At 38.1% G+C, this 12,603-nt stretch overlaps 1 protein-coding gene across 20 annotated transcripts in view; it reads right to left on the bottom strand.

Moving 5' to 3' along the window:
* Window positions 1-12,603, bottom strand: part of adgrb2 (adhesion G protein-coupled receptor B2) — a 346,370-nt gene that overhangs the window by 127,314 nt on the left and 206,453 nt on the right. For all 20 annotated transcript variants that reach the window (XM_056249712.1, XM_056249721.1, XM_056249717.1 and 17 more), the window contains 2 exons: window positions 12,046-12,240; window positions 10,981-11,049 (listed from right to left, as the gene is read on the bottom strand). In XM_056249712.1, the coding sequence (XP_056105687.1) occupies window positions 10,981-11,049; window positions 12,046-12,240 (264 nt within the window). The remainder of the gene's footprint in view (window positions 1-10,980; window positions 11,050-12,045; window positions 12,241-12,603) is intronic.

Below are 12,603 nucleotides of genomic sequence, written 5' to 3'. Positions count from 1 at the left end.
GAAAAAGCTGGCCCAAACCAGTTTTATTTCATCAATTACTGAAATAATGAAATATTTAGTAATAAACTTTTATGACAGAAATATCACTAGGCTACATGTAACTTAAATCATTTAATTCCTTCATTATCAACACTGTCTAGAATAGCGATTTAAGTGTGAATTGCGACTTCTCTTTGTGTTAAATCAGCCTCAGACTCCGATAGCCGGTGGGGGGTTGGAGGGACAGTTCAGTGCTGTATCAAGCGCGCAGGACAATAGGCATAGGTGTTAATGTTCCTCTTTCATATGGAGAGCGAGGGAGACTAAATAAACTTGTTAAAAAGAGATTCAGCGCGAGAGAGGCAAAGAAAAACGCATGTTTTAATTTAATTATGTTGCTTTGGACAATTTTCGTTTTGTAGGCCTACTGTTTTAATTGTTTAATATAGCTGTCATTTCTTTGGCAATACAAATTTAAAATGTCGCAAGAATAAGATTAGCCTAGTGTTTCTTATTTTGCATCGCAAAAGAAATAAACTCTAAACCCGATGCAACCCTGTTTTAAATTAAAAAAACTGTCCCGACACTTTATTTAAACCTTGAAATGTTCGAACTTGGTTTCAAACTTAAGTAATTTTAGTGTTCTTTTACATTACACAATAATTTAGCAGACTAAAGACGTGCTTCTTCATTTTCAGATGCAATCGGCTGACAATCTTCCTTCATCAGTTTATGTCCTTTGTGCAGCGCTGCGGTTCCAGGAATGTAGCAAATTTATGTTGTAATAATAATTAAACAAAACTCTTGACTTTAAATAAGTAAACAGTTATAAACAGTTAGCTATTTAAGCATCAAGAAGGTTAAATATAAACGCTGTTGGCCAACATCGGTTAACAACATGTATGCTACATTGAGATTCGATCTCGAGTCGATTGAAGCTCCTCGAAGCTCGTGTTGTTGCGTTAACCACTGAGCTATCGTCTGTACGTCTGTAAATGTTTTTATTGCAATGTTTTACTTTTTCATTATTTATTCAATTTCATTTCAGTAGCCTAATTTCAGTATTGTGATTATGAATTATTTTAACTACGTTTCACTTGTTGAATTCATCTGCTACCAGCTTTCAATCGCTCTGAATCAGTGCGGTGCGGCAGCAGATTACGCATTAGAGAGAATAAACAAACACTTTTCAGAGTCTATGATTGTAGCGCCTCTTGGCGGTAAAAGGCAGAAAATACACCCCACATTTTACCGCCGCGGTGGAACGGCTGATGTGGGCATTGTCATGGCTTGCCTCAACATTTGCGTTTGAATAGCGCGCGTCCTCCGTGGGCGTGTCAGATTAACGCGTAATGAAGTGTAATGAGCTGGGGAAAAAAAATCTGACAGCACTCTCTTTTCATACAGATTACATAAACTGAGAATATTTGTTTTTTATATAAATTACATCATTGAAAAGAAGAGAATTCAAGCTTCATAAAGAAAAATCTCTCGTGCCTGTATGACAAGTATTTGCAGAGTTAGAGTTAATTTTTCGGACGTGTTTCAGAATGGACTGCACTGACAGAGAGAAGGCAAAACTCGCATCATGTTTATTTTTCTTTATTTGACAAAAAGCACAAAACTTTGTTTTTATTGTGAGTATACAGAAAAATAATAGACAATTAACAGGATCGATTGATGTATAACACTTATATGTACGATCAAAATCAACAGAGTATTTTAAGTCTATTTTTCTGCTATGTGAAAAAAAAACGGCAAAACGCGCGGGCGCGTTTCTGGTCCCCAGAGGGTTAATGTGTGATTACAACCCCTTCACACACAGGCAATAAAAAAAGGATTCATTTTAGTAGAAAAGTTACATAGAGCACCTTTAATTCAAAAACAACATGGTATACCCATTTTCCAAAACCACATGGTATCAGATGAAATTCTGCAGTACTTTAAAATGTACCATGGTGCTTACTTCAAGTAAAAAATACAATGGTTGTATTTAAATCATGGATTATTGGTTATACAGTATATGTTAGCTCACGATCTCTCTGCAATTTATAGCTCTTGTTGTTTGTACACCTTGTAAGTGTCAAGATGTTGTGGCAAATTATGAAGGACAGCCAGGCTGAGACAATCACAAACTCAAGAACTCACATATACAGTACATGCATTATAAATAATTAACAGTGAAAGGCTGTGACGTGTGTCCACGAACAGGTGTTACGTTTTTAAATAATGCTATTGTTCTCAGAACCTCACTGTAACTGAAAAAAAAAGAAAACTGAAAGAATATTGGCACAACAAAATATATAGGCTCTGATAAAACAGAAACTTTGCTCATACCATCATATTTATTCTTTAACAAGGCAAATATTCCGCCTTTAGAGTCAAAAAGAATTCAAAATTGTCCCTTTTTCATTTCCTGCATGTTCCTGCTCTCCCTGTGATTGATGTATCAATGTGTTTTATTCGAAATAAACAAAAGGTTGAAAACCTTCAGCTGTCAACACTTTTTCAGCACACGCTATTGGATAAAACTAACCAAGTGCTTAAGCAAACTCACACTGGTAAGTAATGCCGACGTTTCACCATCCAATCAGTTTTAGGCTATGTCTGAAATCACCCACTGTACCCTTATACCCTACTATTTGAAGGGACAGACATTTGTAGTGGTGTCCAAAACCACAGTGGACATTATCGTGTGCACTCATTTAATCCCACAATCCACATTAAAAACGATTGTACAACTGATGTACACTCAACGACTAGAGAATACCCATAATGCACTGTGAGAATCGCGCCGAATAAATTCCCGTGTCTCAACCAGAAGATGGCGCCCACAGCTGAATCATCCATTCATTCCTTTTTTTAAAACTGATGGTCCAATGTGGGTACAGTGTAATATCATACAGGTATAAATAATTTTTTAATTGATTAATAAATTGTTTAATTAAGGTTTGTACATGCTAGCTTCCATGACAGAGTTCAAGATACATCTTTTCATCTCACAGTTCCTACTGGTTTGCTAAGATTCAAATGTTTTTTTTTTTTTTTGACAGAATTATTTTATTCCGCAAGTATGCATTAAATTGAGCAAAAGTGACAGTAAAGACATTTATACGATTAAAAAATATTTCTATATCAAATAAACACTGTTCTTTTGAATCTTCACCAAAGAAGCCAATAATAAAAATGTATCACGGTTTCCTCAAAATAATTAAGCACAACTTTTTTCAACATTAATATGAATAAGAAATGTTTCTTGAGCACCAAATCAGCATATTATAATGATTTCTAATGGATCATGTGACTGAAAATGACAATTTATGGCACAAGTGGGACAAACTGTCCCCTTTTGTCAATGTTCTACAAATAGCTTCTCAGACATGTAGTTTTACACTGACAAAGTATTTTAAAATGCACACTTCCCCTTTAAGATTCTGGCAGACAGAATGCGCATTGAGGGGACATTGTGAACACTCCAGCAGGCTCACAGGAGAAGATGATTATTTACTGAGCAGGGAGAGCAGGAGGTGTGTCAAAGATTTGCCTGCTCAACTGTGCTTTAACACCAAAACCTGGCTCCGTCACGCTGAGCTAAGCACCTGGCGCCCGCATTCATACACAAACATAAACGTTCACTAGAGTCACGAGCATGTGCAGCACAGACTTTGCTCGGTATGTGACCATTAGTCACCATTACCTCAACACACTGTATCCCATGCCTATAATTTAAAAAAAGAACTACACTATACACATGAACAAACTAATACCGTATGTTTACATCAGAAGTGATGTCAGTGGCTAGCCTGGTTAAAACCAGACCATTCTCAGTTGTAACTGAGTTATGGTCTGGCAAAGCGTCATAGACAAATCATTTCCAGAGGGGCGTCACCAATGGACGTCGCGGATAGACCTAAAACCATTCAGAGCGATGAAGGAGATGACGTATGCAGAGCGGTGGAGAAACATCTCCGAGTGTTGTTCTTTGCTCGGTTTTTAACAAAAAGGAAACGTTCAAATCGCTTAAAACAGACGGGATAGCTGATTCGAACGAGTGATGTTCGACGGCGGCATCCATCTTTGTAATGTAGGCTACAAAATCTGCTTCAAAATCCCAGCGCTGCCGTCATCGTGTAAAGCCCGCCCCAACGTTTCTGATTGGTGCCTCGATTTCGACGGATTGGAAATGGGCTTGAATGACCTCTTTGCCAGACTAACTTTCAGAGCAAATCTAAATTTGCCGGAAGTTGTCTGGGTTTTCCCAGGCTAGTCAGTGGCTACAGTGCACTGTAATGGCGGTGGGGTGCCTTATGGGAGCAGAAGGGCTTTCTATATTGGCACAGTATTGTATTGTGTCTGTTGTGGATGGTTGACAGAGTGTTAAGGCCATTGCACACTGGGTCCGAAATTTTCGTATGCGTTTTTTCGTGTTCGTCAGCCTAAAAATTCGTCACGCACAGAAACCTTGCACACTGAGTCCGATGCGTATTTATTAACCCTCTGGGGACCAGAAACGCGCCGGCGCGTTTTGCTCGTTTTTTTTTCACATAGCAGACAAATAGACTTAAAGTACTACCATCATTTCTGTTCATATAGAGTTAAGAAATATGAGAAAATAATCTGTTAAATGTCTACTTTTTTATGTGCCCACATACAATCGAAATAAAATATTGTGCTTTTGTAAAATAAAGAATAGAAACAGGGTGTGCGTTCTGCCTCTCCGTCACCGTGAACTTTTTTTCTGGAGCACGTCTCTAATCTTCAACACAACTCAGCTAATACTATTCACCCAGCCATAAGCAATATATCTTTTAAATCATTTGAGTTTGTACTTTTAAATGATCCGATTCAAAACTAAAATTATTATTCTCCGTTTATGTCATCTATATAAAAAGAGAGACGTGTCAGCCCGTCTCATTATCGTTCTCTCAGCTGATTATCTCTGGTAATGTGACACGCCCACGGAGAGCACGCGCTATTCAAACGCAAATATGTGAAGCAACACATTGAGACGCGTTAACGCCCATAAACTCTGAAAACACACATTATTTTTTAGTCAGATTAATCTACTGTCGTCTTGCGCGGCTATATGAGGAACAATCCTGGGACATTTACCACTGGGTTTATTTCGAGGATGAACAGATTCAGCTGAGAAGTAAGTGTTTTTTGCAAGTGCTTTGTTCTAATCGCGATATAGAATAACGTAGTGTCTGTAAACGGAAAAATAGCATACTGTTAAATGTGAATCATGTTTGTGTGTGTGTGTGTGTGTGTGTGAATGAATGAATGAATGAATGAACGCACAGATACGCACTGTTACAGACTAAATAACAGACAACATTTCGTTGACTCGTTTTGGATAAAGTTTTTACTCTAAAATAGACATCAAATAAGCTTTTTTTAGGAGTTTCTGCTCATATGTTAAATATATAGTATGTTTTGTCAATAAACTAATCAACTAAGATGTTATAGTGTTTGTTCAAGCTATATCAAAATAATGAATCCTCAACTTTGAAATATGTATGATCAAACTAAGACATTTATGGAGAAAGACAATTTTCTTTTCAAGATGTTTCCAACTCTAACTTTGAACTTTGAACTGAAATAAAACTAGGGATGGCCCGATACCATTTTTTTTCAAACCGATACGAGTACGAGTATTTACATTTGTGTACTTGCCGATACCGAGTACCGATACCGATATTTCTACCGCAAAAGTAATAGGCTCCCAGAAAAGAAGACGACTATTTTAGAACACAGGTTAGAAGACTATTTTTATTTTCTTCTCTGCTTGTTTTAACAAGTCTAAAAATAAATAAAAATTAGTAAAATAATAAATGTATTAACACACAAACCACTGTTAATTTAACATAAAAGCAAGCAGGCTACTGCGTGCATGGTCTGGCATGTGTAGCAGTATGCATCTGCGCTACCTATTGACGCCCGGCTGGAGGGTGATCTAACGCTAGTTACGAGGACTTTAAATATGCTTAGTGCACGTCAGCTGTGAGGGCATCACACGTGACCTCATGTCATGGTTGTCATTCCGGTGTGGTGTGCAAGAGCTAGAGAGTGGACGGGGGAATTAACCGGTATACACTCGGCTGCGCTCCTAGTGCGAAACTTCCGGTAAAGTGGATGAGTTCGGCGGTGCGTTAAGACGGCGTTTCAGGTGTCTTCCATATACCTGTTTAACGTTGTGGTGGGTTGTTTGTTGCTGTGGTCAGCTACGAGACACTGGAAACTGAGATCCCGATCCAACATAAGCTGCTGTCTGACTCCAAATTTATTCTGTGACTGCTATTCTTCTGACTCGCTTTTATAGATACTGTGACGCTACGGCGCTGCGGTGCTATGCAAGTTAGCCTTAAACGGCTCTACGACGTCACCTGATTACGATACCACTAACCGTAACTGCTGGGGATGCTTTCATTGTCCTGGGTTCGACATGGGTTGCCTAGAATGTAACGATGTGCTTAGTGGGACCTTTTGATGCTCATTGCTCTGTCACCACTGTTTATAGTAGTTGTTGATTTAAGCTGTCACTCTGTGTGGTATTGTTTATGTCTGTGTCATGTGAATGTTAATTTCTTTTCTTTTTTTTTGTTGGTTTCTTTTTTTTTTGGACTCAAGTGCGCTTTTTGTGGCCTCGTCGATGTACACCAGCACCTGGTCTGTATGTTTCTGACTTTGTTCCAGATGTGGTTATCCAACTGGATTCTCTAGGAGTATCCTGAATATAAGTGGTGCATATATCTGTGAGAATGTTTGTTATGCATGTTTGACTATTCTGAGATAACACTGTGCATTTGGACCCAGCGATTGTGGTTGTGTAACTTTTCTTTTTTTTTCTTTTTTTATATATATATATAATTTACTTTGTAAATTGTGTATTGTGGTGCCTGAGTTTTATGTGTTTGTGTGTTCTTCATTGTAGGCCTGGGCGGCAAGGAAAAGAAGGGGCGGCAGCCCTCCTCATCTTGGTGGTGGTGTCTTTGGAGTGCTTGCTGTGCCACACGGAGGTGTTTGACTGAGTGCAGTGTGAGTGCACGTGTGTGTGTGGTTCTCTTTGTTTCTTTTCTCAGGAGAATAGAGAGGCCCCTATGGGTTGAGTGCTTTCGGCTGTCGACCCCCAATATTCCGTCGTCCGGGCTGTTTAACATCGACTATCTTTGACGTTGGTTTTTTTGTGATTGCTTGAATCATTCTATTTAATAAAATTGATTTTACTGTTTGTACCTTTCACCCATGTCTCATGCCTGACTCCAACTGAAACGAACCTGTGAGCCTTGTGCGCTCCCAAGTGTCTAGGGCAATTCCCTGGTAGTGAGCCCCCAGGGTGGCGTAGTTGGTTTAATTATTTAGTGTACCTGTTCTCTGAAAGCCGATCGCCACACATGACTGAATGCGCGCAAAGTGCGCTCCCTTAATAAATCCTTAAAAGCTGACAGTTCATCGCGATCTCACACATCTCTGTTATTATCAATGAAGCTGACTGCACAATCAATCTTTCATAATATCCACACTTTGTTTGTTATAATTAGAGGATTTGCCAGCATACAGAATTCAGCACTGAACAAAAAAGTCCGTTTTGAGCAGTGAGGGGAGTCTATCTTAAATGCTTCTGATTGGCCATTGCGTTCCAGAAATCAACACATATGTCTGTGATTGGCTACATCGCTCAACGCTGTAACCATGTTATGAATAGAAACTCTGGCCTGTAAATCGTTTCTATTTTGTTGTAGTTGTTCTTGTTGCTTTTCAGCAAGAGATGAATAAAAATCTTTTAGTTTTTATGTTTTATTCATAGATATTTCTAGTTTGCGGGAGTCCCGCGAATCGTTTTATTCTCCCGTAACCCGCACACACAGAGTGAGTGCATTACCGCCCGCGCGCGCGCTCGGCCATCAGATCTATGATGCGTCTTCAGATGTTTAATTAGATTGCTGGTGTTAAACGATGTACTTTCTTTCCCTCCTCTCGACACCTTAGCTGAACATAACTCACAGTCTGCCTTGCTGTTGTCAACATCCCTTATCTTGAAATGAGCCCAAACCGCCGACATTATACTTTCCTATGCCTCAGTTCACCTCGACAAAGCTCTCGCGGCGGCCAGTTTCGTTTTGCAAAATGTACGTGGTATCGGTGCGTGGTATCGGCGAATTTTTATGAGTACGAGTACGAGTATATTAGGACAGTATCGGCCCGATCCCCGATGCCAGTATCGGTATCGGGCCATCCCTAAATAAAACCATGTCTATATGGTGAAGGGTGTGTGATAGAAGTGTCCAGACGTATGCACCCTGTATTTTCCTTATATAAATCCAAACAATCTAAAAGCCATTCTTTTTTAAATCTCCTCATTCTTTGTGCAAGGCTCCTGTAATGATATGGCCTGATAGCACCTAATAGGGCCATTATGGGGAGGGTCTTTGTCTTTCTCAGGTGTGGAATGCCACACATATTAATGAGAGATCACGCCTCCTGCATAAAGCTTTCTCAAACAAAACACGTCATTAAAAATGTAAAAGACTTTATTGACTTAGCTGAATGAGTAGTCAGGATGATTCTCACATAGTTTTGGAGCAAATATTCTAGGCTATGTGATACAATTTTCAAAAGTCTTGTGAAGAAATAATCAATATGTGTTTTGTGGTCTTATTTCAGCAACTTTCATTTTTATTTTTTTCAATAACCACGCATAAACATTATTCTATTAAAAATACAAACATGTACATACATGTTGCTCAGATATCATGGTAGCCAAGTTTGTGCTATATAGAGTGAATTTACACCTTTGCCATTAACATGTTTATAAATAACTGAAAAAAGCACAAATGTCAGTGCATGTCAAAACATCCCAAGGGCCCCAAAAACACTCTGGTCCCCAGAGGGTTAAACCTTTGCGAGGAAAAAACGCACAAAAATACAAAATGGATTCGTCAAGCAGTAAGGATGATTTTGTTGCCCTCTCTCTTATTGAAATGAGAATAAAGAGAAAATTTTGGGTCCATCCAATCCTGAAATTGCGCCGAGAGGAAGGAGAGTTCCACTTCCTTATCAAGGAGTTGCGAATTTATCCCGAGCGATTCAAAATTTACTTTGGAATGTCAGTGGCTCAATTTGATGCTTTGCTGGCGATTCTGGAGCCACATATTAAAAAGAAGACCACCAATTTCTGTGAACCAATCGATCCTGAACAGAGACTGGCAGTATGTCTAAGCAGGTATGGACGCGCGCACACACACACACACACACACACACACACACACACACACACATGGAACACGCGCGGCACGGTGGAAGCAGACAGAACAGCTGTATAGGCTACAGGTTATATGCCTATATTGTACCCAAATAATACATTAGTTATCGAATTGGCTGCTCAATCACACCTTAATCGATCCAAAATTTCGATCTGATTGAAAGGGGAGGTTTATTCCTTTTCTAATCCGATCGAGAGAACATAAACACTTGATCGAATTGAAAACCGAAACTGAAAGGACTGCGCATGTGCAATGATGTGCGGAACGAGTTCCCCCCCGGCCCTGAATTGTCAAAAAACCTCTCAAAATGCTGGCTGTGGATGCGAAAAACGCAAAAAATCGAACCCGATCCGATTTTTTTATGACGGACGAAAGTTTCGGAGGCAGTGTGCAAGCGTGATTGACATAACTTGAGGTAACTTTTTTTTAACGTGCGAAAATTTTGGAAGCGAATTTCGGACTCAGTGTGCAATGGCCTTTACGATGCATTTGCTAAGATTTTAGAATGTTTTTGAAAGTCGTGCTTATGCTAACCAAGGCTGCATTTGTTTGATCATGCTGTAACATGCATTAAAAAACTGTAATATTGTGAAATATTACAATTTAAAAGGACTGTTTTCTATTTGCATACATTTCTATAATATATTTAACTGTAATTTATTCCTGTGATGGCAAAACTGAATTTTGAGCATCATTACTCCAAACTTCAGTGTCACATGATCCCTCAGAAATGCTGATTTGGTGCTCAAGAAACATATCTTATTATTATGATCAATAATGAAAACACACATACAGATGGATAAAAGAATCTGACAAAATCTGGACTGTAAAGAATAACCATCCCATAATTTCCAAGTTATTTTACATCAGCAGAAAAAGTGTCTGTTCTTAAAGGGATAGTTCAACCCAAAATTAAAATTCTGTCAGTAATTACTCGCCCTCATGTTGTTCCAACCCCGTAAGACTTTCGTTCATCTTCGGAACACAAATTAAGATATTTTGTTGAATAAAGTACTGTAGTTATTTCTTTTATTTATTTTTTGCGCACAAAAAGTGTTCTCGTCGCTTGATAAACTTAAGATTGAGCCACTGTAGTCACTTGGACTATTTTAACGATATCTTTAACTTTTCTGGGCCGGCAAGTTTCAATCCCTTAGAAGCCTATGGAGGAGTGATCCAGCTCTCAGATTTAATCAAAAATATCTTCATTTGTGTTCCGAAGATGAACGAAAGTCTTACGGGGTTGGAACAACATGAGGGTGAGTAATTACTGACATAATTTTCATTTTGGGGTGAACTATCCCTTTAAGTGAGTCAGAATATGATCTCCTGCAGTTAGTTCAGGCCTCAGTGAATAAGAAAAAATAAGGCTTCATGGATAGTTGAGTTGAGGAAAGTTTATTATGCAAAAGTGTCCTGGCTTGACATCGAAGACACCGTGGACCAAACCGCACAGCATCTAAAGTCAAACAGCGTCTAATGGAGCGGTGTAATGCAAAGAGGCAGCTATAACAGCACATCCCTTTCCCAACACACTTTACAGTCGGGTTCTATTACATCCAAAGCCTGGTCTGATGTCTGATTACATTTGTTGTTAATCTTTGCGATCAGACCTGGCTTTGATGACACAGCTCTGTCTGAGGGGAAATTAAAACTCACGGCACACAGATATGAAAAGTTGCGTTCTTCGGTCGGATATTGGCGGGTGTATTGCAAGGGCCGAGGACGGACGTGTTACCTGGTGAGCGTCTTCCCACTTCTCAAGATTTTCAATGTCCAACATTAAGCTGACAATCTGGAAGAATTTCTGAAAAAGATGAAAAAAAGAGAGATGGAAATTGTGTGATGAAAGAATGAAGAAAATAGAGAAATGTGTTACTCTGCACTGCAAAAAAATAATTTATTTATTTAGGATTTTTGTCTTTTTTCCAGTAAAAATAATAAAAATAATATAGAAAACATTACATTTTTATCTTTAAAACATTTGAAAGAAGATACCTTCCTAAAAGTGTATGAGATACTTTCAGAGAAACTTTTTATTTAAATATTATTAGAATATTTTTTAATAGATATATTTGATTTTCATACCCCGTCTTGCAAATTGTTTTTTTTTATGCTAAATTCTCACAAAAAAATTGGTTAGATTTATGCTTAAAATAAGAATAAATAATGTCAATGGAGTAACAAATAATGGATTCTAATTCAAAATATATTCTTTGAAAACAAATATAAATCTATTTTTGCTTTATCTATCTACAATTTATCTATATTTTACTTGAGTTTTTTCACAGTAAATAATATACAAAGCTCTGTGCGCTATGCAAATTCTTATTCTAGCCCTCCACCTCCCCAGCACCACCTGTCTAGATCTGTCTACAGAAGCTGCATGTTTCCCTTCATTTATTTAAGTATTTATAGCAGAGGCAAGTCATACTTCCTCTGCAGGAGCAGAAGCAGCGTAGCAGATCTAGTCAACCAAGATCAAACCTACATTCCATATACATTAATAAAATGTTTTATAAACTATCCTGATAGTTGTCACGACTGAAATGTAAATATGCAGTTGAAATGTCAAGCATTGATCAAATTCTGTTATAATACACATGCCATTATATAGCCTTGTATTAAGTCTGCATGGAGTATATGTACTTTTCCTATTTAAGGCAACTACAAAAGAGCTTAAAAAGCTAATTTATTATATAATTATAATTCTTATTAAAAACTTCAAAAGAAATATTGCCCAATCACAGATTTTGTCATCTCCCCATATATCTTTCCACACACCCACAGGCAAAACACACACCTGCACGTCGTCAGGAGCTGGGATGTAGGTTGCTCGCTTGAAGGTGTCCGTCACATTTCGGAGAATCTCCACGGAGAATAAGAGGTCGCCGCTGTAATAATTCTTACGGGACATTAACTCCAGGAGACTCCTCACGATCTGAGACATGCCCTCCCCTGCCAGGGTCCTCTGACCCTTCGCAAGATGTTCTCGCAACTATAGGGGAAGAAAAAACAAGCTTTTATGTACAGACACTGAAAAAAAAACCTTGATAATAAAAACTACATGAGCATTAAATTACACCCTGGGTTTATACATAAAAACACAGAGAGATGAAGTCGAGTCGAGATATCATATCAAACCAACAGACCAATCGGAACATGTTCATTTAAATAGGCTATGTTAAACTGGTATTGTTAGCTAAAAGGATAATTAATATCCTGAAAAATTTGCATCACAGTTTACAAACAGTTATTTCAAATAATAATAATTGTAATAATATTTCACAATATTGTTTTTTTTTTTACTGTATTTTCATCAAATAATTGCAGCCTTTTAAAAAACATAAAACATTTTTAC

The sequence above is a fragment of the Rhinichthys klamathensis genome, unplaced genomic scaffold (assembly GCF_029890125.1).
Source record: "Rhinichthys klamathensis goyatoka isolate OS25496 unplaced genomic scaffold, OSU_Roscu_1.1 h1tg000060l_1, whole genome shotgun sequence".
Taxonomy (NCBI): Eukaryota; Metazoa; Chordata; class Actinopteri; order Cypriniformes; family Leuciscidae; genus Rhinichthys; species Rhinichthys klamathensis.
This window is presented reverse-complemented; position numbering and strand designations above follow the sequence as displayed.